Genomic DNA, 27,656 nt, shown 5'->3' with positions numbered 1-27,656 from the left:
GGAGGGAAGAGTAAATTTCTTCCACAACAGAGACCCTCTCGGCCCTTTCAGAACCTGCAACCACAGGCTCGGTCACGATTTTTTTCGTTACAACACAAACTGGTCCTCTACTTCCACATCTCCCGGTTCCGGCCGGGCACAACGTGGAGACAGAGGTTCACAGGCCTCTTTTAAGCCTTCCCCTTCATGGAGAGGCAGGCCAAGGCAGCCGGGATCCAGTGGCACCAGAACGGGCAGACCTTCCACTCAATGACTCCCTGCGGTATCCGGGGGACACCCTCAAAGTAGGCGGCCGCCTGCTTTCCTTCAGTGCCGCGTGGTTCTCGGTCGTTCACGACGAGTGGGTCCGCGATCTAGTGTCCTCCGGATACAAGATAGATCTCTTATCTTGTCCTCCAAACCGTTTTTTCCTGTCTTCTCCTCCCAGGGCAAAAGCATTAGAGTTCTTTAAAGCTATAAGCTCTCTGAGAAAAGACGGAGTTATTATTCCGGTCCCTCAAAGCGAAAGGTTTCAAGGTTTTTATTCAAACCTCTTCATTGTTCCAAAGAAGGATGGTACAGTACGGCCCATACTGGACCTAAAACTGCTGAACAAGTTCGTCAGGGTGCGACGGTTCCAGATGGAATCGCTTCGTTCTGTCATCGCCTCCATGGAAAAAGGTGAGTTCCTGGCGTCTATAGACATCCAGGACACATACCTCCACATTCCTATTTTACCTTCTCACCAAAGGTTTCTTCGCTTCGCAGTTCAGGAAGATCACTTCTAATTCGTTGCTCTGCCCTTGCCACCGCTCCCAGGGTATTCACCAAGATCATGGCGGCTGCCGTGGCCATACTCCACACCCGCGGAGTGGTGGCGCTCCCGTATTTAGACGATATCCTCATCAAAGGCCCCTCTTTCCGCTCCTGCAAGGAAGCTATGGCCATCACAATAGATACCCTTTCTCGCCTGGGTTGGAAGGTAAACTTCAAAGCCCAATACGACTTTGGCACGCTCTGAAATAGCGCAGGCCAGCGCCGAGCTTCGCTCGGCGCTGGCCCCTTGTTATAGTATAGGAGATAAGAGAGTCAACAAGCAAATTGGCTCTCTCGTCCCACCACAGGGACACTGTATTAAATGCATTGCCATGTTAAAGTATAGGAAAAGTCCAATCCGGGTAACCGCGCCCCCGGAACGCCCCCTTTTTGTCCCTCTGGTGGGACGAAAAGGTGAAGCCCTCGTACCTCCGGCGAGACCGGCGTCCCTCGGGAGGGACTCCAATGTTAAGGGTCCCCCCAGTGTCAACCTCAAAAAATCTTCCCCAGTACCGGCTCAGCGAATTTTCTTTCTAGGAATGATACTCGACTCGTCCCAGGGGTTGGTTCTTCTTCCCCCGGAAAAGATCTCCGTCTTACAGCGAGAAGCTCAGAAACTCTCTCAGCCTCGCTCTCACTCTCTGCGCTTCAGTATGAGAGTCCTCGGCAGGATGGTAGCAGCTATGGAGGCGGTTCCATTTGCCCAACTACACCTCCGTCCCCTACAGCATGCCCTCCTGGCTGTTTGGGACAGGAACCCATTCTCCCTAGACCGTCGGATCCTCCTTCCCCAGCGAGTCAGACAGTCTCTCAGGTGGTGGACATTGAAATCCTCCCTGAATCAAGGGAAGTCTTTTCTTCCAGTACACTGGCTGGTTGTGACGACAGACGCCAGTCTTCTAGGCTGGGGAGCGGTGTTCTTTCATCACACTGCTCAGGGCCGCTGGTCCCCCCAGGAATCATGCCTTCCAATCAACATCTTGGAAATCTGGGCAATCAGGCTGGCACTTCTCCAGTTCCATCCCTTCCTAGCAGGTCGCCCAATCAGAATTCAGTCCGACAACGCCACTGCAGTGGCATACATCAACCGCCAAGGGAGAACCCGCAGCAGGGCAGCCATGACAGAGGTAGGCCACATCCTCCAATGGGCCGAGGAAAGCCGCTCAATGATCTCTGCGGTTCACATCCCGGGAGTGGAGAATTGGGAGGCAGACTTCCTCAGTCGGCAATGCCTCGACTCCGGGGAGTGGTCTCTCCATCCGGAGATCTTCCACTAGATCTGCTGTCGTTGGGGAACCCCGGACGTGGATCTGATGGCCTCATGGCTGAATTCCAAGGTTCCCAACTTCATGGCTCGGTCCCACGATCCGGCAGCCATCGGGGCAGACGCACTTGTACTCCCGTGGCATCATTTTCGGCTTCCGTACATATTTCATCCGCTTCCTCTCCTGCCGAGAGTCGTCAAGAAAATCAGCGGAGAGGGTACCGGTAATCCTGATTGCGCCGTGCCGGGCGTGGTACGCGGAACTAGTTCAACTGGTTGTCGACGTTCCCTGGCAATTACCAAATCGCGCAGATCTGCTATCTCAAGGCCCCTTTTACCACCAGAACTCAGAGGCCCCGTGTTTGACGGCATGGCTGTTGAGTCCTGGGTCCTAACCCAGGCAGGTTTCTCTCCAGAAGCATAGCTACCATGATCAGCGCTAGAAAGCCTACGTCTATGCGTATCTATCATCGCACTTGGAAGACTTTCTTTTCATGGTGTAGCGACCGAGGATGTTCTCTTCTACATTTTTCCATCCCTTCCATTCTCGAGTTCTTACAAATGGGTTTGGACTTGGGTCTCGCCCTTAGTTCTCTCAAGGCGCAGATCTCAGCCCTGTCTGTTCTCTTCCAACGCAGGATTGCCAACAGATTACAGGTCAAGACGTTTATTCAGGGAGTCTCCCATCGGGCGCCCCCCTATAGGATACCGTTGGAACCATGGGATCTTAATCTGCTCCTCGGAGTTTTGCAACAGGCTCCTTTCTAACCTCTACAGGAGGTTTCCCTGTCTCTTCTTTCATGGAAAGTTGCTTTTCTAGTTGTGGTCACCTCTATTAGACGAGTCTCCGAGCTGGCGGCTCTGTCCTCTCAAGTTCCGTTCCTGAATTTTCATCAGGATAAGGTGGTTTTGAGGACATCCCCCTCTTTTCTACCGAAAGTTGTATCCTCTTTTCATCTCAATGAGGAGATCGTCTTACCGTCACTCTGTCCGGCACCAGTCCATCGCATCGGGAAGGCCCTTCACACACTGGATTTAGTGAGAGCTCTTAGGAGATACATCTCGCGGACAGCGTCTTTCCGCAGGTCAGATGCCCTATTCATGCTCCCGGAAGGACCGAGGAAAGGATTTCCCACTTCCAAGGCGACAATAGCCAAATGGATCCGTTTGGCTATTCAAGAGTCCTACCGAGTCGGAGGTTTTCCTGTCCCAGCAGGAATTAAGGCTCACTCCACTCGGTCAGTGGGTGCGTCTTGGGCCATCTGGCACCAAGCTTCGGCAGCACAAGTTTGTAAGGCTGCGACTTGGTCCAGCCTGCATACCTTTACAAAACATTACCATATTCACTCTCAGGCCTCCGCAGATGCGACCGTCGGCAGACGAATTTTGCAGGCAGCTGTGCCGCATCTGTAACTTGTGGGTACAAGCAGCAATTGCAGTTGTTTCCCACCCAGGGACTGCTTTAGGTAGTCCCATGGTCCTGTGTCCCCCAATGAGGCGTAGGAGAAAAGGAGATTATTTTGTACTCACCGTAAAGTCCTTTTTTCTGAGCCAATCATTGGGGGACACAGCACCCTCCCCATAACTCCCAACATTTTAGGGAAGGAAAGAGGGACACACTGTGTGGTGCGCGCAGCGCACCGCGGCAAAAATTTAGACCACGCCCCCTGAATGACCACGCCCCGACCACACCCATGACCACGCCTCCGACACACCCATTCAGTACTGCCGATCATTGTTTCAGAAACACTGCAGTAATCAAAAACAGAAAAAAATAAATATTTATTTCCAATAAGTAATGAATTAGAGTACACTGACTGTGAGCGCCGGCCATAAAGCACAGCACAGCGGTGACGTCACCGCTGTGCTCTGCTTTTACTTTACGGCAGGCGCTCACAGTCAGTGCGGGAAGCTGACGGCGGGGGACATGACAGACACCGGAATGTAAGTATGTAGTGGTTTTTTTTTTTTTACATTTGCAATGGTAACCAGGGTAAACATCGGGTTACTAAGCGCGGCCCTGCGCTTAGTAACCCAATGTTTACCCTGGTTACCCGGGTGCTGCAGGGGGACTTCGGCATCGTTGAAGACAGTTTCAACGATGCCGAAGTCGTTCCCCTGATCGTTGGTCGCTGAAGAGAGCTGTCTGTGTGACAGCTCCCCAGCGACCACACAACGACTTACCAACGATCACGGCCAGGTCGTATCGCTGGTCGTGATTGTTGGTAAGTCGTTTAGTGTGACTTAGGGTACCGTCACACAGTGCCATTTTCATCACTACAACGGCACGATTCGTGACGTTGCAGCGTCGTATAAGTATCGCTCCAGCGTCGTATACTGCGTTCACACGTTGCAATACACAGCGCTGGAGCGATAATTTCATGACGTATTTGCGATGTAGAAGCCGTTGGTTACTGTGCGCACATCGTATACAACCTGTGTCACACAATGCAATCATGCCGCCACAGCGGGACACTAGACGACGAAAGAAAGTTTCAAACGATCTGCTACGACGTACGATTCTCAGCGGGGATCCGGATCGCAGTAGCGTGTCAGACACAGCGATATCGTAAATGCATCGCTGGAACGTCACGAATCGTGCCGTTGTAGCGATCAAAATTGCACTGTGTGACGGTACCCTTAGGCTTTAGGGTTAGAAAAAGTGCAAAATCACAAAAGCAGCTCTTTAATCAAGCAGGGACACACCTCACCCCTCTAAAGTTAATTGTGCAATGGTGGAGGTATTTTTTGTGAGGCCAAGCCCCACCACCTGTGACTGTATGTCTGACCCCCTGTGGTTACGGCACCACTAGGTCTACCTACACAATGGGCCTAGTGGCTGGAAGAACAATGGCTTAGGCCCCCCCAAGATACTAAGAGAGTAAAGGAGTGATGGCTTTACCTGATTACCAATCTTGGGTCTCACTTTAGGTCTACAGAAGATCCAGCTCGCATGTCTTCATCTGCTTACGGTTACTGAATAGAAACATGGATTTCTGAAGCTGAAATGATGGGCAAGCAAATCTATAATTAAAATCAGCAAACAAATCACCAATACAAACACAATAATATTGACGTAACCGACGTAGCAGCCGGCTCCTCTTAAGGTACCGTCACACTCAGCAACTTTGAAACGAGAACGACAACAATCCGTGACATTGCAGCGTCCTGGATAGCGATCTCGTTGTGTTTGACACGCAGCAGCGATCTGGATCCCGCTATGATATCGCTGGTCGGAGCTAGAAGTCCAGAACTTTATTTTGTCGCCAGGTCGGCGTGTATCGTCATGTTTGACATCAAAAGCAACGATGCCAGCAATGTTTTACATGGAGCTAACAACCAGCGAGAACGATAAGTGAGTCGCCGTTACGTCACTGGATCGCTCCTGCATCGTTCTGGAGCTGCTGTGTTTGACGTCTCTACAGCGACCTAAACAGCGACGCTCCAGCGATCTAGTTTAGGTCGGCTCGTTGTCTATATCGCCGCAGCGTCGCTGAGTGTGACGGTACCTTTAGTCAGTGAGAGCGAACCCTAATAGCAGCTGCTAATTGGCTGCATTGCTCACGTGGCATAACGTCACGTGAGCCTTGGGAGACCAGGTGCCTGCATACTAAGAGGGGAGTATTTTAGAGTATTTTTATTTACAAGGGGAAATATTTTTGTCAGACTTTTGAATCCTGACTAGTGATGAGCGAATATACTCGTTGATCGGGTTTTCCCCAGCACGCTCGGGGGTCCTCCGAGTAATTTTTAGTGCTCGGAGATTTAGTTTTCATCGCCGCAGCTGAATGAATTACATCTGTTAGCCAGCATAAGTACATGTGGGGGTTGCCTGGTTGCTAGGGAATGCCCACATGTACTCAGGCTGGCTAGTAGCTGTAAATCATTCATCTGTGGTGATGAAAACTAAATCTCCGAGCAGTCATAAATAAATACTCGGAGATCACCCAAGCATGCTCTGGAAAACCCGAGCAACGAGTATATTTGCTCATCATCACTACTCCTGACAACAACTGCACTGCATGTTGGGAGGATTCTCCAGTGCTGGCAGCGGACAATCATGTGTCCACAAGTACAGTGCCTACAAGTAGTATTCAACCCCCTGCAGATTTAGCAGGTTTAATAAGATGCAAATAAGTTAGAGCCTTCAAACTTCAAACAAGAGCAGGATTTATTAACAGATGCATAAATCTTACAAACCAAAAAGTTTTGTTGCTCAGTTAAATTTTTATAAATTTTAAACATAAAAGTGTGGGTCAATTATTATTCAACCCCTAGGTTTAATATTTTGTGGAATAACCTTTGTTTGCAATTACAGCTAATAATCGTCTTTTATAAGACCTGATCAGGCCGGCACAGGTCTCTGGAGTTATCTTGGCCCACTCCTCCATGCAGATCTTCTCCAAGTTATCTAGGTTCTTTGGGTGTCTCATGTGGACTAATCTTGAGCTCCTTCCACAAGTTTTCAATTGGGTTAAGGTCAGGAGACTGACTAGGCCACTGCAACACCTTCATTTTTTGCCTTTTGAACCAGGCCTTGGTTTTCTTGGCTGTGTGCTTTGGGTCGTTGTCTTGTTGGAAGATGAAATGACGACCCATCTTAAGATCGTTGATGGAGGAGTGGAGGTTCTTGGCCAAAATCTCCAGGTAGGCCGTGCTATCCATCTTCCCATGGATGCGGACCAGATGGCCAGGCTCCTTGGCTGAGAAACAGCCCCACAGCATGATGCTGCCACCACCATGCTTGACTGTAGGGATGGTATTCTTGGGGTCGTATGCAGTGCCATCCAGTCTCCAAACGTCACGTGTGTGGTTGGCACCAAAGATCTCGATCTTGGTCTCATCAGACCAGAGAACCTTGAACCAGTCAGTCTCAGAGTCCTCCAAGTGATCATGAGCAAACTGTAGACGAGCCTTGACATGACGCTTTGAAAGTAAAGGTACCTTACGGGCTCATCTGGAACGGAGACCATTGCGGTGGAGTACGTTACTTATGGTATTGACTGAAACCAATGTCCCCACTGCCATGAGACCTTCCCGGAGCTCCTTCCTTGTTGTCCTTGGGTTAGCCTTGACTCTTTGGACAAGCCTGGCCTCGGCACGGGAGGAAATTTTCAAAGGCTGTCCAGGCCGTGGAAGGCTAACAGTAGTTCCATAAGCCTTCCACATCCGGATGATGCTCCCAACAGTGGAGACAGGTAGGCCCAACTCCTTGGAAAGGGTTTTGTACCCCTTGCCAGCCTTGTGACCCTCCACGATCTTGTCTCTGATGGCCTTGGAATGCTCCTTTGTCTTTCCCATGTTGACCATGTATGAGTGCTGTTCACAAGTTTGGGGAGGGTCTTAAATAGTCAGAAAAGGCTGGAAAAAGAGATAATTAATCCAAACATGTGAAGCTCATTGTTCTTTGTGCCTGAACTACTTCTTAATACTTTAGGGGAACCAAACAGAATTCTGGTGGGTTGAGGGGTTGAATAATAAATGACCCTCTTAAAAAACTTTTCCCAATTAAAAAAAAAAATAAACAAAGAAATAACATTCTTTTTTGCTGCAGTGCATTTCACACTTCCAGGCTGATCTACAGTCCAAATGTCACAATGCCAAGTTAATTCCAAATGTGTAAACCTGCTAAATCTGCAGGGGGTTGAATACTACTTGTAGGCACTGTATGTGATTTACATACATGCAGTCAGGTACTGACTAGATGGGTGCGGACTATATCAATGCAAGAGTATTGACTGAGATTGGTCATGTCTAGTCAGAATGTTTAAAGGAGTAAGGAAGTCACATACTCAAAGTCATATAACCGCCCGCTGCCGTGTCTGGAGAATCCTCACAGCGTGCGATGTGAACGCTGTGAAGATTCAAATCAAATGTCTACAGTCACATAGAGCAACCGAGAACAGTGGCATGAATGGTAGGCACGGCACTGTATAAGGAACGTGCCTCTGACTGCAGAGCCCCTAAGGGACAGCTAGAGGGGAAATCTGTGCAGTGCCAAATTCCCCCCTCCCACTACCTCCCCAGGTGAGGTCATGATTGGGACGCCCAGCGGACCAACCGGGGAGAAGAGGTGAGTCAGGCCACACCCTCAGGGGTTAAATTCTAGTGACGGGCCCAGGTTCTCCCTCTTTCTCCCCGGCTGACCCTTGGAAGCTGTTGTTGTCCTGGACATCCTGATGGCGGTGGCTGCCCCTGCGGTCGAGGCCCTACAGCGGGGAGCTGCACAGGAAGGTGAGCAATGGTCGCGATCCCTTAATTCTGGCCTGGGTGCTCACCTTCCTGTGCCCTCTCCTCACCCCCCAGCCTCTCCGTTGTCCCCCAGGGCCCCGTCCCTGGCACACCCCCCCCCCTCCTGGGGCCTCGTCCTCGCCCTCGCCTGTCGCCCCTGCGCTGCTGGCCCCCGCTCGCCTGCCCATGTTGTCGGTCCCGTCCACTGCAGACCCCGGGGCTCCCGCTCCCAGCCCCCGGGGCTCCCGCTCCCAGCCCCCGGCACTCCTGCGCCCGTCCTCCCGAGCGCCTGCGTGTCGGAGCAGAGGCGGCGCTGCCGGGCCGCCGTGCTTCTTCCCCTTGCACGGCTCCGGGTGGTGCGGCGGGCGTCGCGGCGCTTGACCCGGGTTCCGCTCCCCGCCGGTCCCGGGCACCCGCGCCATACTATGAGTGCGCCCGGGCCCCGGTCACTTCCGGTCACCGCTCTGAAGCCCGGGGCCCGGCGCACTTAGTGGATGCCCCCCCCCCTCTCACACAGTCCAGGCCCGCCCTGCCTCCCAGGGTGCAGTGCGGGCAGCGTGGGACACGCCCACTTCCTCCCTGCAGCTCCACAGCTTTTCTGGGGCAGGCAGGGGGCCGCCCGCCGCCCCAGTGTCCTCGGCTGTGCACCAGCCGCTCTGGAGGACCGGGGTGCAGCGCGGGCAATCAGCTCGGGCGCAGCGCCGGTCCCCTGCAGCGGCGTGGAGTCTCCCCTCCCTGATGCCGGCCGAGGACCAAATCAAGCCCCGCACACATACGCCCCTGTTAGCACAGCGATAGCCTGTGGGCCCCCAGCCCGCCAAATCGTTCGGGGGGGGCGCCTCATTACACCCGGACCGCACCACGGGGGACCCATGGCCAGCCCACTCCTGGCCTGCCATGTCCCCCCAGCAGGCACAACAGCGTTGCCTGTGCGGGGGGCGGGCGGTCAGGGGCCAGAGCCACAGATACGGCCGCAGAGCGTGGTTGACTGGTCTAAACGTACCGGCCAGCACGCTCTGCGGCCAGAAGTGTACGCACCAAGCACGCACACAGTCACACTAAGCACAAACAGCTACAATAAATTGTGCTCCTCCAACACCCCCATGGTCACAAACGCAAATCGCAGACAGTTTCCTATCACCCCCCCCCCTTTTAAGCTCACCCCGCAGTGCAAGCCTAACAGTCTCCGCACCTTCCCCGGCCCTACTCCCTGCACCATCACTCACGCCCCATAACCAAATTTACGTCCCCCCCAATCCCGAATTAAATGTCCCCAACACAACCCCTAGATACGGCAATCACAGGCATAGATGCCGCAGATTGTCCTCACCCTCATCAGTAGATTCCCGCCACCGTCCCCGCTGTCCCTCTAGCTGTTGGCATTCCCACTCCAGACGCCGACACCACTCACACAGGAGCCGCAGGAGCCACTATAGATCCCGCTCCTCCGGATGGCGCTCACCATCCACAACCGGCTCAGAGACATCGGGGAGTTACAACGGGCGGTACCGGTCGCATGCCGAAAGGCGGCGGTCTCACCGGACACCCAGAGCGGGTACCCGGTGGGAACAGACACTGACACCCCCCGTTACGGACCAGGCAGAGATCGGAGCCCCAGTAGCCTCTCATCCTCGAGCACACGACAGAGGTCATCCGTCACGTGCTCCATCCTGGGCTGACGCACGGGGAGACACGCCATACGTACCTCCCCGGTCCACCAGCCAGCACCGAACCATCAAAACAATAGAAGCCGGAGCACCTCCCTCTCCAGGGGACGCTCGGCACCAGACACAATGCAGCAGAATACATCCCCATCCTCGAGCACACGACAGAGGTCATCCGTCACGTGCTCCATCCTGGGCCGACGCACGGGGAGACACGCCATACGTACCTCCCCGGTCCACCAGCCAGCACCGAACCATCAAAACAATAGAAGCCGGAGCACCTCCCTCTCCAGGGGACGCTCGGCACCAGACACAATGCAGCAGAAGACATCCCCGTGCCACGGCGCTGGCCGCTGGCACGCCATCTTCATCCTCCTGGGCGGGCGGCCAGCACCAGGACAGCGCCACGGCAGGAGCCAGAGTACCTCCGTCCGGAGACACTCGGCCCGCATCTGACAGCGGTGAGTTCTTTGATATCGGTGAGCACTCTACAACACAAAATGCGGGAGAAAGCGAGCTGGCAGCCGCTATTAAGACCCTAGTTCAGCAGTTGACACGCCCAGGCGTACCAACTGACACTAGCACCACCCAAGCAGCTAGTCTGCACAAGGATGCATTTTTCTGTGGTGTTAGCCCACTAGGAGCGCACGTTGAGTTAGAGACAAAGCAAAAAATTTGGGATAATGCTGGCGTAGATATATGGTCACTGTTATCGGCCGACCAACAGTCCGGGGACAAGGAAAGGAGAATAGGCGAGCAGTTAAAGCGGCGGAACTGCTATATTTCGGTTCTAAAAACGGCTTTTATATCCCTTTTAAACCCAGACCCTTGCCAAACTACTGCAAATAATTTAAAATCACCCAGAACGTTGTTCCGAATTATTTATTTACCAAGATCTAATATATAATTCATACCGCGCGTTTACAAGATAAGAGCAAACCAAAAATAGCGCAAACGATGAATAACTGGCTTCAGGCTTTCGCGTTTCTCGGCTGTATCATGGACCAAAAGCACCCAGAACGCTGTTCCGAACTATTTATCTATCAGGCCCTAATCTATAATTCATATAAGTGTCACGGCGGGTCTGCATGGAAACGGTACGACGAGGAGTTCCGCAGGCGGCTGGCCTTGCAACCAGACTCGGGCTGGGGAGTGAAAGCGACGGATGTATGGCTACGATTCATGCTGTCCCAAAAAACAGCCCCTCTTTTCATCAGCGACCACTTATCACTCAGCGACAGCAGGCCAGAATACAGGGGTCGGACGCGGACATGGGGCCGGCTTACTTTTTAACGACGGATACTGCCGCTTCCAAGGGTCCTGTAAATATAGACACGAATGCTCCTCCTGCGGAGGTGGACACCCTGCATCCAGGTGTACCCGCCAAGCAAACAGAGCGCCTGCGACGTTTAACCCCGGTGAACTTAACCGCAATGGCCCATGGCTAAACCGTTATCCCAATAAGAAGCGGCGCAGCAGCCACATTTCTGCTTTAAATACGGCTTCTATATCCCCTTCGAGCACAGTCCCAAGTTAAAATCAGCACGCGAATTCCCAAGATTTTCAAAAAGGAGTAGAACTAGGCTCGATGGCGGGCCCATTAAAATCATTGTGTGCTCCATCGCTGACTGACAGCCTGAGTGAATCTTCACCCAGGGCTACCAGCCAGTCCAACCAACGGGAGCCGGTTTTCATCCTTCAACCGAAGGGTTTACAAATGAGCTACACAGGAGTCGGAGTTCCTCCGTTCGCGGATGTCACTACTCCTGCGACACGCAATCGGTGTGCATGGTATGATTACTAAGGAATTAATGCCGAAAAAGGTGGTTACTTGAATCGATGCCAAAAAAGGCGGTTAATACAGCTATGACGAATCAATGATAAAGCAATGCCGAACGGGCTTTTACGGCAAATGAGAATAAACTACACTGGAGCAGGAGTTCCTCCATCAATGGGAGTCACTCTGCCAGAAGCAGATAGCGGTGAGTGTTTTCATTTTGGCGAACTCAATGGTCCGGCGGACGGTGGAACAAGCGTCCCTGAGGTGGACTTTACGAATGGGTGAAATATGGTTTCATAATGCGGGCAATGAATACAGGTCCCCGGGAATATGCTCAGAGGACAGTAAATGAGATTATTTACGGGCTTGACATCATACATGCGTTATGGCGCGGGGGACGCCAAACAAAGATTTAGGCCTAAGGGTCGATGGAAATATTGCAGATGGTTTTGCGGCAATCTACAAGGACCAGTGGTGAAAAGGCCAATGGCCTGAACTATGGACCACGGCCGCATGGGGCCGTGACCCAGCACTGGTAGAGATCTTGGCAGTAGTAACATCAGTCGAGCTATGGGGGCTCAATTGGAAAATACGAACATCCGATTTCTAACCAAACAGCTGAGAACAGCAATAGCCCTAAACAGCATGCCCTCTTCTTCTCAGCCAGCACTCGCGCTGTTGCGCCACCTAGCACTATTATGCCTCAAACACAACATCTGGTGCCGTTACAGCATCTGTAGATGATAAAATTGTTAACTCTTTGTTATCTTCCGATTGGCAGGCATTCAAACTCTTCCTCCCCAAGGCGCAAACATCGGGCCTACGATGTCCTCCTTCCCTCTTGGACATGGTGGCCAATCACTGATGCCCGTGATCCGTGCTTCAGTGACACCGGCTACTTGGCAGGTTTACGGTAAGGCGTGGGAGGAGTGGTGCTCACTAACTCAAGGAACGCCAGTCGACAGGTGCGACCGGGCGAGATGCGACGTCTTTGTAGAACTCTTAGAACGGCTCAGGCGTAGAGGTGCGTCAGGGACATTAGTGTACCGTCATTTATCGGGAATAGCCTTCTTCTCTCAGCTGCTGGGGTGGATGGACATAACCAAATATTTTCTCATCAAACAAGCCGTTAAAGGCTGGAAAGGGCTCCAACCTAGTCAGGAATGCCGTCGCCCAGTTTCCTTAAAGCTACTGCACGACGTAGTTGCAATATCTTCATCAGTGTGCAAGTCACAATACGAGGTAACGCTGATATCTGCTGCGTTCGCAATCGCCTTCGGGGCGCTTCGCATCAGTGAATTAGTGCCGCAGTCAAAAAAGAAAAAAAAAAAAAAAAAAAAAAAATCAGTAGGCGGTTTAATCAACGAAGACCTCGTCATATGCAGCGAAGCTCTGCACATTGGAGTATGTAGATCCAAACGCGACCCCACCGGGAGGGGGACATGGATTGGTCAAGGCGTCAGACGGCCCCTATATGCCCGCTAAAAAAATAGTTAAACACTATACGATGGTAATACATCCGGGTAGATTTTTTCTTTCAAACACCGACGGGTCCCCTCTTACAAAATATCAATTTCAAGCGATTTTTACACAGTGCCTAGAGGCGGTCGGCGTGGCTCCAAAAAAAAAATATGGGACACATTCCTTCCGAATAGGGGCGGCTACCGAAACAGCTAGAGCGGGGGTATCGGAAGTTGAGGTGCAGAGAATGGGCCGCTGGAAATCCGCATGCTTCGCAAGATACATAAGACCAGACCTGCTTTAACACTTTTTTGTCTCTTACAGGCAGCTGTAGGTCCACAGTCCGGGTAGTGGGGCATTCTTTTGTCTACCGGGCGCGCAAAAGGGCCAAACTGAGGCCGGGCGGAATCAAGTTTGGCTTCCCGAATCTGGAAGTCAACTAGAGAGGCATCAGAGGGCTCCGGTGGCGGCAGATCTTCCCGGAGATGGTCGACATCACTAAGAGGGCCAAGGGGCCGGTGGTTCTGGTCCTACATGCCGGAGGCAATGATTTTGGGAAGCGGAAAGGGGCCGAGCTGTACACAGTAATGTCAACAGACATCGATCGCTTTGGCGGTTTATTACCAGATATGGCGGTGGTGTGGTCCGAGATAATACCTCGAGCGGTCTGGCACGGAGCTAAGGACGTAAAAGCCATTGAAAACGCAAGAAAAAGGATTAACACAAAGATGTCGAAGTTTGTGTGAGAAAAGTACGACATTGTGGTTCGACACCAAGAGTGAGAAGGGAACAATTTTGCTTTGCTAAGACTGGATGGCATCCACCTCACGGACATCGGGCTCAACATAAGTTTGGAGGGTTTGCGGGATGGTGTTGAACAGGCTCTAAGGATGTTGTGTGGGGGTCGGAGTCTTGTGTAGGTCATACACATGATCCTCCGTGGCGGTAAGTAGAGGGGGGCAAAGGTTCGTGACCTCTCATCGGCTTGCTGGCCCAGCGGTCATCGGCTGGGGCCTTCAGCAATGAGTGCGTCGCGATGTGTAATTGCCTTTCTCTACTTTGCAAATAATAAAACTGTGACCGACCTGTTCAACCCATCCAGGATTGTCGGTGTCTTTTATTACGGAATGGTGGGACGGGGGGAAGGCACTGGTTACGACACACGGGTCTCTGCAGTCTGGTAGGCACGGCACTGTATAAGGAACGTGCCTCTGACTGCAGAGCCCCTAAGGGACAGCTAGAGGGGAAATTTGTGCAGTGCCAAATTCCCCCCTCCCACTACCTCCCCAGGTGAGGTCATGATTGGGACGCCCAGCGGACCAACCGGGGAGAAGAGGTGAGTCAGGCCACACCCTCAGGGGTTAAATTCTAGTGACGGGCCCAGGTTCTCCCTCTTTCTCCCCGGCTGACCCTTGGAAGCTGTTGTCCCACCCTCCCTCCCTTATAAACTGGTAAATGTACTGTGCAATTACTGTTAAAATGTTTTGAATTTTAAATTAAAAAAAAAAAAAATAAAAAATAAAAAATCGATTTTTTCTTTATATATGTCACAGCGGTAAGTAGAGGGGGGCAAAGGTTCGTGACCTCTCATCGGCTTGCTGGCCCAGCGGTCATCGGCTGGGGCCTTCAGCAATGAGTGCGTCGCGATGTGTAATTGCCTTTCTCTACTTTGCAAATAATAAAACTGTGACCGACCTGTTCAACCCATCCAGGATTGTCGGTGTCTTTTATTACGGAATGGTGGGACGGGGGGAAGGCACTGGTTACGACACACGGGTCTCTGCAGTCTAGAGTGTGATGGGTTGTGGTGCAAGATTTGAACCGGACCCCCGCATCATATCTATCTATAATATAACACTGGGAGCATCACTGTGTCCGAAGCCTTTATAAACTGAGCAAGCGCCTGCGCAGTCTGGACTCCACAGAGTTATGCATCCAGGGATGAGAATTGTGGCCCAGGAGATCGCGGTATGCGTAAGCACGGAGCGCATACTGAGATCTCTGATGGAGAAGCACGGATGTGCCAGGAGGGCGAGTATGCGATATTCCCCTGTCCCCGTTCCACCACTGGGCTCCGGCTTCCGCGTCCTCTGGCTGTGACGTTCAGGTCAGAGGGCGCGATGACGTGCTTAGTGCGCGCCATCTGACTGAACAGTCACAGCCAGAGACCCGGAAGACAGACTGGCGCACAGCGGTGGAACGTGGACAGGTGAATTTCGAAAGTGTCGGGGGCCTGAACCATTTTTTTTTTATCGCAGCAGCATACGGGGCATATTATGCTATGGAGCATCTTATGGGGGCCATCAACCTTCATGGAGCAGCATACGGGGCATATGGATGCGAGCAGCACATGACAGAATGGGGGCGCAGGATGGGAGCAGCACATGACAGAATGGGGGCGCAGGATGGGAGCAGCACATGACAGAATGGGGGCGCAGGATGGGAGCAGCACATGACAGAATGGGGGCGCAGGATGGGAGCAGCGCATGACAGAATGGGGGCGCAGGATGGGAGCAGAGCATGACAGGATGGGGGGCCAGGATGGGAGCAGCACATGACAGAATGGGGGCGCAGGATGGGAGCAGCACATGACAGAATGGGGGCGCAGGATGGGAGCAGTGCATGACAGAATGGGGGCGCAGGATGGGAGCAGCGCATGACAGAATAGGGGCACAGGATGGGAGCAAATGACAGGATTGGGACGCAGGATGGAAGCAGTACATACCAGGATGGAGACCATATAGCAATATGAATGCTCGCCACCCGGGCGTAGAACGGGTTCAATAGCCAGTCTATCTATATACACACACTGGTATATGTCCCTTATACTGGGCCTCATCTTGGTATATATATCCCCATCCTGGTAATATATATCCCTTATCTTGGTATATGCCCCCCCCCATTCTGGTGCTGTTCTTTAACTCCTTTATTACCTATGCCGTAATAGTACGACATACGTAATAAACCCCGTTTCAGCGCGGGCTCCGGCGCTGAGCCCTCACTGAACTGAGCACGTCAGCTGATCTATACAGCAGAGCCGCGTGTGTGTACGAGGTGTACTGAGGGGAGCCATGTGTGTGTACGAGGTGAACCGAGCGGAGCCGCATGTGTGTGCGAGGTGTACCGAGCGGAGCCGCTTGTGTGTGTGTACGAGGTGTAAAGAGCGGAGTAATGATTGGCTCAGAGAAAAGGATTTTACTGTGAGTACACCAAAATCTCCTTTAAATTTTCATGATTGCAAGATGCTGATGGGTTACCCTGCAGCTGTGTGACTCTATCGCTGCCATCTTGATACGACTGAAGTGCAGCATTAGGCTGGATTGATATGAGCAGGGCTGTGGAGACAGTAAGCCAAACCTCCGACTCCTCAATTTCCATGACTCCAACTGCCTCATACCAGGGCTCCAACTCCTCAATTTCCATGATACCAACTCCGACTCCACAGCCCTGGATATGAGATCATTATCTACACTATATATTGCGATATTGTTGTGTTGAAGCATACAGAACAAGATGGGGTGTAATGATCGCGGTTGCAGAGGGTGCAACTGCGACCAGGTTCGTGCTGGACGGAGGCCCACCGAAGCCAATTTCACCTGAGTATGCATGCTCAGACACACATTCAGCTGAAATGCATTGTGGCACAGAGATCCACCAGCTCCCTGCACTGCAATACACGCTGCAGGCTAATCAGAGGTCGGCAGCAGATGTCGGCTTGCCAATGATGGGTTGTGCATGGTAGTGACTTCGTGCATTGCCTGTACCGGCACACACAAGTCAGCTCCTGCATCAGCTATTGAAAATGACGCAGCATCTCGTGGGAATAGACGAAAATAAAAGTAATTGTTTTTTTCTTTTTAAAATTGTAAAGGGCCCAGGATGGGTGACATCCAGGATGAGGGACATTATATCCGGATGGGTGACATTATACCAGGATGGAGGACTTTAATCCAGGATGAGGGGGATTTTATGTGGATGGGAGACATTATAAAAGGATGGAGGACTTTAATCCAGGATGAGGGGCGTTATATCAGAATGGAAGACATTGTACCAGAATGTGGGACATTATGCAAGAAGGGGGACATTGTTACTGGAATGGCACCAGGATAGGGGACATGATGCCAGAATGGGGACATTATACCAGTAAGGGGTGATACAGGGGGGCTCAGTCAGTCAGGGGTGATACGGGAGGGGGGACCAAGTCATGCAAAAATGATACGGGGGGCTCAGGGGTGATACAGGGAAAAGGGGTGTAATTAGGGAGGAGGGCTCTCACACATCCCTTAGTGACTGAGCCTTCTCGCCCTATGTAACCAATGACAAAGCCTCCCATTGACACTTGGTCTTGGCAGGGGCTCAGTTATGTATGATAATCCCACTAAAGGACATAAATCTAAACTTTGGCAAGTAATGCAGCTGGGGGCCATCCATCGCCTTGTGCTCTGTACTGTCAGCCTGCAACAATGTGGTCTTGGGGAGGCACACTACTAACCACAGCATAGCTCATTACTTGAGCTGTGTTGCATCACGGAGAAGAGGCCTCAAACAAATCTAACACTGATGGACTGCGCTCCTGCCAATCCATGCTAGGCTATGTTCCCACAATGAGCTTTTGGTGAGTTTTTGATGCTGCTGATTTCGGCACCAATTAAGTAAAATGGTTAACTTGCATTTTTTTTAAATACACACATACAAAACTCATTGTGGGAATGTAGCTGTAGGCCAAGGTTACACTTAGGGTATGTGTCACGGGGAGACTAGGCTAAGGCTGGTTACCCGGGCCCCTGCGATATCCCTCAGACTAGGGAAAACCCTGTCTGTCCCTCTCCCAGAATTTACACTAATGGTGTGCTTGTCTGGGCCACCAGGCCTGGCCCTGACTCCTGTTTAAGCCCTATGCTGAAACCACCACCCGCAACCTAGTGAATAGACCACACACCAACCCCCACAGAAAGCACAGACAGGGAAAACTAAAAAACGTACCACGCCGCCGACACACAGGAACACACAATAATGTGCCCAGGGCAAAACAAATACAAATATAGGAAGGAGAAATATAACAAAGGATAATACACCACCAGATACGATATTTCTTCTCCAATACCACCACTCCAGACCGGAATCACTAGGCACAAGGCACAAGCTATAATCGGCGACGCCCAAAGTCCAGCAATACTATTTAAAGGCCGTGGGCGTGACCCAGCCTCCAACCCGAGTACCAGCTAGATTAACCCTGTGCAACCTGGATAAAAATCTAGCCGGCGCCACTGAGCGTATAGTGGACGAATGTGGAATTACCGCTGTCTGTCGGACGCCCTAGTGTGAATAGTGTCCGACATGACAGTACCCCGCCTTCTATGAGGGACCCCAGGGCCCTCACGACTTATAGGTCCCGGCTTGTCCGGATGGCGGCGGTGAAACATACTGACCAGCCGGTCCGCATGTATGTCCGAGGCTGGTACCCAAGACCTCTCCTCCGGCCCATAACTGTTGTGAATTTGCTTTTTGCTCCCTCTAGTGGTTACTAGTTTTTTGACTCTGGTTTTTCTGTCATTCCTTTTATCCGCACCTGGGTCGTTAGTTAGGGGTGTTGCTATATAAGCTCCCTGGACCTTCAGTTCAATGCCTGGCAACGTAGTTATCAGAGCTAGTCTGCTGTGCTCTTGTCTACTGATCCTGGTTCCAGTTATATCAGCTAAGTCTGCCTTTTGCTTTTTGCTATTTGTTTTGGTTTTGTATTTTTGTCCAGCTTGTTCCTTATCTATATCCTGACCTTTGCTGGAAGCTCTAGGGGGCTGGTGTTCGCCCCCCGGACCGTTAGACGGTTCGGGGGTTCTTGAATTTCCAGTGTGGATTTTGATAGGGTTTTTGTTGACCATATAAGTTACCTTTCTTTATTCTGCTATCAGTAAGCGGGCCTCTCTGTGCTAAATCTGGTTCATTTCTGTGTTTGTCATTTCCTCTTACCTCACCGTCATTATTTGTGGGGGGCTTCTATCCAGCTTTGGGGTCCCCTTCTCTGGAGGCAAGAAAGGTCTTTGTTTTCCTCTACTAGGGGTAGCTAGATTCTCCGGCTGGCGCGTGTCATCTAGAATCAACGTAGGAATGATCCCCGGCTACTTCTAGTGTTGGCGTTAGGAGTAGATATATGGTCAACCCAGTTACCACTGCCCTATGAGCTGGATTTTTGTATTCTGCAAGACTTCCACGTTCCTCTGAGACCCTCGCCATTGGGGTCATAACACATAACCACGCCAGTGTACCAGGTACTGTAAAGTGCAGCGCACTACTCGAGAGTCAACCACCTTGGAGACTTCAAACTCCAAATTGCCATCCACCAAGACTGGAGGTGGCATCGGCGCCGCGTCCACGGAACCCACCACCTTTTTTAATAAAGATCTGTGGAACACGTTGTGTATCTTATATACCGTAGGGAGCTCCAATCGGTAGGCTACCAGGTTAATGATGGCGGCGACCCTAAATGAACCAATAAACCTTGGACCTAATTTCAGGGATGGTATTTTGAGTCTTATGTTTTTTGTGGACAACTGTTATGATCCGGTGTCCTTGGAGCCGCATGAGAGACTTTCTCAGAAGTAGGTGGTAACTGTACTGACCGCAACCCCTAAACTAACACCGCAACTAGAAGTAGCCGTGGGATGTACCTAACACGTCCTAGACACCTCGACACAGCCAGAGGACTAAATACCCCTATAGATGGAAATGGGAATTCTATCTTGCCTCAGAGCAGAACCCCAAAGGATAGGCAGCCCCCCACAAATATTGACTGTGAGTACAAGAGGAAAAACACACGCAGGCAAAAAAACAGGATTTAGCAAAAGAGGCACTTCTAGCTAAATAGAAAATGATAGGACAGAATTCTAAGCGGTCAGTATTAAAATCCTAAAAATATCCACAGCAGATAATACAAATATTCTACATCTAACTAAAGACATAGAAAGTATATCTGCATCTCCTGAGAATCCAGCATGACTGAAAAATCCAAACAAAGTCTAAGCTGGACAAAAACACAATGAATTGCACTGAATTGCAAAGCACACTGCATGTGTGCACAGAGACAAAAAAACAGACACTTATCTTAGCTGAAATGGCAGCAGGGCATGAGGAGCCAGAGAGAGATGCAATCCCTCCAAGTACAATGGACAACTAGCATGGACTCAAGGATCCTGCACACCTAAATACCTAATAGAGCTGCAATCAGCAGAAACACCTGCCCGGATTACAACCCCAAGACAACTGCACTACCACCAACAACCACCGGAGGGAGCCCAAGAGCAGAATTCACAACAGACAACCACACCCAGTCACCCACACTCAGGTCCGGACCTGTCACACGTCTACTGTCAGCCACACGTTTGTACCTAGCACGCATGCTCAGCAAGCGCTGTTTCACTCCTCCAGACAGATGACAGTTGTGCTCCTAGCTGGTCCTCCTCCTGGACGCCAGCAGAGCCCCCCTGACGCAGAGTCCAAAATTGAGGATGGTGCCCATAAACACAAAAGAACGGGGACTCCTCAGACGATTCCTGGCGGTGATTATTTATGGCAAACTCTGCCAAAGGAAGGAACGTTGACCACTCCTCCTGATTGTCAGAAACAAAGCAGCGTAAATACTGCTCCAAATTCTGGTTCATACGCTCGGTCTGACCATTTGACTGAGGATGAAACACCGAAGAATGCGACAACTTGATCCCCAGCCGTGAGCAAAAAGCTTTCCAAAATTTTGCCACAAACTGAGTACCCCTATCAGACACGATGTCAGACGGGACCCCGTGTAGTCTGACCACCTCCTGCACAAATACCTGAGCCAGAGTCTTCGCGTTAGGCAACGAAGGCAAGGACACAAAGTGCGACATCTTTGAGAACCGATCAACAACCACCAGGATGACCGTGTTCCCAGCTGAGGAGGGCAAGTCTGTAATAAAATCCATGGAGATCTCCGTCCATGGCCTACTGGGTACCCCGAGAGGATGTAGTGTGCCAGCAGGACGGGAGCGGGGCGTCTTAGCCCTAGCGCACGTGGTGCATACTGACACGTACGAGTCCTGTTGGATTTTGGGCCACCAAAACCGACGCAACACCAACTCCAAGGTACCCCTAACCCCTGGGTGGCCAGCCAGGACAGCATCAGGATGCTCACCCAACACCTTTAGGCGAAGATGGAGCGGTACAAACGATTTGTTAATGGGAAGCTCTGGTGGTACCTCCTCCTGAGCCTCTGCAATCTCAGCCTCAACCTCGGTCGTGAGAGCCGAGACCACTGCACCCTTTTGAAGGATGGGTACCGGATCTTCCTGAGGTTCTCCCCCCGGAAAACACCTGGACAAAGCATCCGCCTTAGTGTTCTTAGACCCCGGTCGGTAAGTAACAAAAAAGTTGAATCGCGTGAAAAACAATGCCCAGCGATCCTGCCTGGGGGACAGACGCTTGGCTGACTCTAAATAAAGCAGATTTTTATGATCGGTGATAACTGTAACCTGGTGGACCGACCCCTCCAAGAAGTGTCACCATTCCTCAAAAGCCAACTTGATAGCCAACAACTCCCTGTTGCCGATATCGTAGTTACGTTTGGCGCGCGACAGCTTCTTGGAAAAGTAGGCGCATGGACGCAACTCGCCCAAGGATGAGCCTTGTGACAGCACCGCCCCCACTCCAACCTCAGATGCATTGACTTCCACGGTAAATGGCTTTTATACATCCGGTTGCACTAGAATGGGGGCCGAAGCAAAACTGTTCTTCAGAAATTCGAATGCGCGCACAGCAGCCTCAGACCAGGTGGAGAAATTGGTACCATTTTTCGTCATGTCAGTGAGCGGTTTAGCAATGATAGAAAAATTTTTGATAAACTTTCTATAATAGTTAGAAAACCCAAGGAACCGCTGAAGCGCTTTTTAGGTTATCAGGCCATTCCCAATGCAGCATCGCTTGCACCTTAGCGGCGTCCATTTTAAACCCTGAAGCAGACACAGTATAACCCAAGAAAGGCAACTCCTGAACCGAAAATACACATTTCTCAAGTTTTGCATAGAGCTTATTCTCTCTGAGTAGCTGTAACACCTGCCTAACATGCTCTAAATGAGTATCACGGTCGCATGAATAAATGAGAATGTCATCTAGGTACACAATAACGAATTTCCCCAGGACATGCGAGAACACATCATTTATGAAATGTTGAAATACAGCAGGTGCGTTTGTCAACCCAAATAGCATCACCAAATTTTCAAAATGACCCTCAGGAGTATTAAAAGCCGTCTTCCACTCATCCCCTTGACGGACTCTTATGAGGTTGTACGCCCCCCTGAGGTCAAGCTTGGAAAACCACTTAGCACCAGCCACCTGGTTGAACAAATCAGGTATCAATGGCATAGGGTATGGATCACGAACTGTAATCTGGTTTAACTCCCTGAAATCCGGACACGGGCGTAATCCGCCATCTTTCTTCTTAATGAAGAAGAACCCCACTGCCAAAGGTGAGGATGAAGGCCTGATGTGCCCGTTGCTCAAACTCTCAGCAATGTAGTCTTTTAAAGCTTGCCTCTCAGGACCAGAAATGTTAAACATCCTTGCTTTCGGCAATTTGGCCCCTGTTTTTAACCTAATAGTACAGTCATAGGGTCGATGTGGTGGCAATTCTGAGCAACCCTTCTCAGAGAACACATCCGCGAAATCCAGCAGTGACTCAGGAATGCTAGGAGTCACAGGGGACACACATGTGGCCAGGCAATTCTCCTGGCAGAATCCGCTCCACTGGATTATGTCCTGGGTTTTCCAGTCAATCACTGGATTGTGCATAGATAACCATGGAAAACCCAGAAAAAGTTGGTGCAGGAAGATTACTAAGCACCCTACATGTAACCTGCTCAAAATGTAGGACACCAATGTGGAGTTTCACCTCAGCCACAAACTCGGTAATCTCCCCCTGTGGGAGAGGAGCGGCATTGATGGTGACCACCCGGATAGGATGAGGCAGTTTTTTGATCCTGAACCTGGCTGTGCGTGCAAACTCCTCATCAATGAGATTAGTGGCAGAACCACTATCCACAAAAACAGTGATTGGCAGCTCTCTGCCAGCGACCATAACTCTGGCAGGGAGCATACATTGAGAGACCTCCATGGAAGATATGCATAAGCTCAGATTGGCCTCTTCCACACCCTCTGAGCTTAGTAGTTTTCCGCCGTTGCACTTTTCTTAGATAACAAAGGACAAGCATTTACATAATGCCCATTTTTACCACAGCAAAAACAGGCTCCCTGCTTCCTGAGCGAGGGGGCTCCATGATGTGACACCCCTGCGATTTGCATAGGCTCCGTGGGCTCACCTGCAGCAACCTCACATGCACCTACGCCCTCCCCCATAGGCGGCGTCTCTTGCGCCCTCTGACGCAAACGGCGATCAATGCGGATAACAAGACTCATAGCAGACTCTAGAGAAGCAGGAGTCTCATACATCAGGAGAGCTTGTTTAACCCTTCTCGAAACCCCATGAACAAACTGACTCCGCAGTGCGGGGTCATTCCATTGTGTGTCCACCACCCAGCGGCGAAATTCAAAACAGTAATCCTCCGCCATTCGCTCCCCCTGGCGGAGAGCGCGTATTTTAGATTCTGTTAGAGCCATTTTGTCAGGATCATCATAAATGAGCCCAAGAGCAGAAAAAAAACTCTCCACTGAGTTAAATGCAGCTGAATCAGATGGTAAAGAAAATGCCCATGCTTGGGGGTCCCCGTTCAGTAATGACAACAGGCCCACATGCTGAGCCTCATTACCTGAGGAGATCGGGCACATACGAAAATATAATTTGCAAGCTTCACAAAAAATAAAAAATTTACTGCATTCCCCAGCAAACCTCTCAGGTAAAGGGATCTTTGGCTCTGCAACTCTACTTGCAGTTTCAGCTTGCACATTAGATATTACTAGACCCTGTTGCTGAACCGCCCCCTTCAACTCAGTGACCTGTAAGGACAGCACCTCCAACTGGCTGGTTATGGAAGTCATGGGATCCATGGAATACAAAATTTTGGGGCCGATTATAATGTCACGGGGAGACTAGGTAAGCAAAGGCTGGTTACCCGGGCCCCTGCGATATCCCTCAGACTAGGGAAAACCCTGTCTGTCCCTCTCCCAGAATTTACACTGATGGTGTGCTTGTCTGGGCCATCAGGCCTGGCCGTAACTCCTGTTTCAGCCCTATGCTGAAACCACCAACCGCCACCCAGTGAATAGACCACACACCAACCCCCACAGAAAGCACAGACAGGGAAAACTAAAAAACGCAACTCGCCGCAGACACACAGGAAAACACAATAATGTGCCCAGGGCAAAACAAATACAAATATAGGAAGAAGAAATATAACAAAGGATAATACACCACCAGATACGATATTTCTTCTCCAAGACCACCGCTCCAGACCGGAATCACTAGGCACGAGGCACAAGCTATAATCGGTGACGCCCAAAGTCCAGCAATACTATTTAAAGGCCGTGGGCGTGACCCAGCCTCCAACCCGAGTACCAGCTAGATTAACCCTGGGCAACCTGGATAAAAATCTAGCCGGCGCCATGAGCGTATAGTGGACGAATGTGGAATTACCGCTGTCTGTCGGACGCCCTAGTGTGAATAGTGTCCGACATGAAAGTATGTGCACACGTCAGGATTTTATGCAGAAATTTCCTGAGCAAAACCGGAGATTTTCCGCATAAAATCCGCATGTTTCTTGCTTGGATTTTTCGCATTTTTTTCCGTAGATTCCCAAATCAATAACATAGTTGGAAATCCTCAAAAATTCCGCTAAATTAATGAACATGCTGCGTATTTTTCCACATGCATTTTTTTGTGGAAAAATCCGCAACATGTGCACAAAAATTGCGGAAATGATGGGATGCATAATGTACCCGCTTTTTATGCCTTTTTGCCGCGGAATACCACCGAAAAAAGACGCAAAATCCGCAAATAATCCGGACCTGCCGACATAGCAAGGCGCAGGAGCGCCGCTTACACCCCAGGACCTCCAGCCCCTCTGCAATTTGTGTGATCCATTACCTGGCACCCACCGCCACAGAATTGGCAAGCGAATACCTTTATTAGTTGCAGCCTAAGAGGTCCCCCACCTACAGTCCCATTGTTGGTTAAGGCTACCTGCCCACCGACATTTCCTGTAAAACTTCAGCCATAGTTCCACATTACGAGCAGTACAAGATTTTGCATTGGAAACGGCAGACCCATACCTTACGAGGCTGTTCCTCCCTTCACCTACAGATCCTGCCAGGTTCCCTTTCCACGGCATCACAGGTTCATTGCAAATTTTGGGCCACTACTATACCATTCAGTACCCCTACCTATTTTGACAGACAGACTATATCTGCGATACTACTAGGAAAGGCTACCCGCCTATCACTACATAATAGATTCTACAAGATTTTCTGTATGCTACAAGGATTCTATTCACGCTATACCACTATTCACCTTGCTAAGCGACCTCTTGATAAAGACTCGGGAAGAGTCGAAACGTTGTCAGTTTGACTTCTGGTCGCATTTTGCACTGTTGAATAATAAATCTATAGCACTTCAATAAATTCTATAGTTTTTCTAATGATACCCCTAGAGTGTGCGGTGTATTAAATTTATTCTGACTAACATGCAGTGAGCAGTACTCCGTGGCACTAATGTGTGCGTATTACTTACTGATCACCACTCCTCCCAGCATTAGACATCCCAGTAGAGCAGTGCTTAATAGGAATTGGTCATAAAAAAACCTCACTTTAAAACAATACTTTACAGTTTTTCTTTTTTATATATTTACATGTTTTAAATTAGTAATATAAAAAATCCCAGCTGCATACCAAAAGCAGGGGTGGCGGCATGAATCATGAGTGACCCACCCAGAGAACAACACCCACTCCAAAAGTCATGGAAACCAAAGGAGAAAATAGGAGTAACAGGTGGTATAGGATAAAATCAGATGTAAACTATTAAGTATCATGTAAAAAAAGTAAAGTGCAATTTTATAAAACTGCACTTTACTTTTATGCATGATATTTAATAAAGTTTACATCTGATTTTATCCTATACCACCTGTTACTCCTATTTTCTCCTTTAGTTTACATGTTTTAAATTATATGAAATCTGAAAAATACTTTAAAAAGTTTTCATTTTTTTTTTTAAAATTAGGGGGAGCAAGAAAAGGATGTGTACTGTTGGCTTAGATTATGACTACAGTAAATGTGGGTGGGATCTGCTCACATGTGTCTGATGTCACTATACCCCTCCCCTTCTGGGGGTTTGCAAAAGGGTATGATGAAGTTTAGAATCGCAACACAGAGCCATTTTGTTGGCGACTGCAAAGTGATATCAACATCTGGGCTGTGTAACCAAGGACGGCTGGCAGTGACGATTTAGGCTATGTGCACATGGTGCGGATTTAGATGCAGATCCGCAATGTTTTTGGAGGCGCGGAATTGCATCAAATCCGCAGTGTAGTGCACAAGTAATGTTAATCAATAAGAAATTGACATTTGGTGTGCACATGCTGCGGAAAAAAACACAGGCCAATCCGCAGGTTCAAAAAAGATCTGTGGTTTTGCTGCGGATGTGCATGTGAGAAACTCTGCAGATCGGGAGGGGGAAGAGTGTGTGGGCGGAGAAGATGTGCGGGTGTTTGTGTGTGTCTGTGTGTGTGCGGGGGTCTGCAGGGCTGTGTGTGTGTGTGTGTTTGCGGGGCTGTGTGTGTCTGTGTAGATATTGTAGTAGATGTAGTAGAAAAATATCTATCTACTGGCTAACACGGTAACAAGATATATATCTTTCCTGTGTGTAGGCAGGCATTGTCCGATGGGACTACTAGTCCTATCCAGCTACAGTGAGAGCTAGCCGGATGATAGGACAGTAGTAGTCCCATCATCCGGCTACTGTGTTAAAATGTAAAAACAAACACAGTACATACATTTAGACATACAACATACAGTACATACTCCCCATACAGCTAGTCCCCGAAGCCCTCAATATCACCTGTAACAAAAAAAAATTATAAACCAACAGTATACTCCCTGATCCGATGTAATCCATTTAATATCGAGTGTCCCACAACGATCTCCCGAGAGGCCATTGAACCCTCAGTGATAACACTGCAGGAGTCATTGTCTCCTGTCAGTGTGTCACTGGAGGCCTATAGAGCTGTCACATCTCCTGATGTGACTGCTCTATAGGGGAGATCGTCGTGGGATACTCGTTATTAAATAGACTGTGTCAGACCAGGGAGTATTTGTGTTGGTTTATTATTTTTTCTTTTTTTCCAGGAGATCGAGGGTGTCGCATGGATTACCGGGGAAAAAATAATAAATTACTGATAGGGGTTTGTTATAAGCTTTTCAAAAGCTTTTGATACGGTGCCACATAAAAGGTTGATACATAAAATGAGAATAATGGGGATAGGGGAAAATATGT

The 27,656-nt window shown here is 50.1% G+C and overlaps 1 protein-coding gene across 1 annotated transcript; it reads left to right on the top strand.

Annotated features, from left to right (window-relative positions):
• The first annotated feature begins 8,238 nt into the window (after positions 1–8,238).
• LOC143803870 (uncharacterized) lies at positions 8,239–14,902 on the top strand. Its single transcript, XM_077281632.1, has 3 exons — positions 8,239–8,293; positions 9,417–10,415; positions 13,520–14,902. The coding sequence occupies exons 1-3, from the start codon at positions 8,239–8,241 to the stop codon at positions 13,636–13,638; spliced, it is 1,173 nt and encodes a 390-aa protein (XP_077137747.1). The 3' UTR covers positions 13,639–14,902.
• Positions 14,903–27,656: the final 12,754 nt, after the last annotated feature.

The sequence above is a fragment of the Ranitomeya variabilis genome, chromosome 2 (assembly GCF_051348905.1).
Source record: "Ranitomeya variabilis isolate aRanVar5 chromosome 2, aRanVar5.hap1, whole genome shotgun sequence".
NCBI lineage: Eukaryota > Metazoa > Chordata > Amphibia > Anura > Dendrobatidae > Ranitomeya > Ranitomeya variabilis.
Note: the sequence above shows the minus strand (reverse complement) of the source record. Positions and strands in the feature narration are given on the sequence as shown.

Excerpts from the sequence above, each read along its gene's own strand:
- LOC143803870 (XM_077281632.1), top strand. The coding sequence starts at position 8,239 with ATGGCGGTGGCTGCCCCTGCGGTCGAGGCCCTACAGCGGGGAGCTGCA. Across the intron at positions 8,294-9,416 it reads GCGGGGAGCTGCACAGGAAG|ACAGTTTCCTATCACCCCCC; the intron begins GTGAGCAATGGT and ends CGCAAATCGCAG. Across the intron at positions 10,416-13,519 it reads TCGGCCCGCATCTGACAGCG|GCAGCTGTAGGTCCACAGTC; the intron begins GTGAGTTCTTTG and ends TGTCTCTTACAG.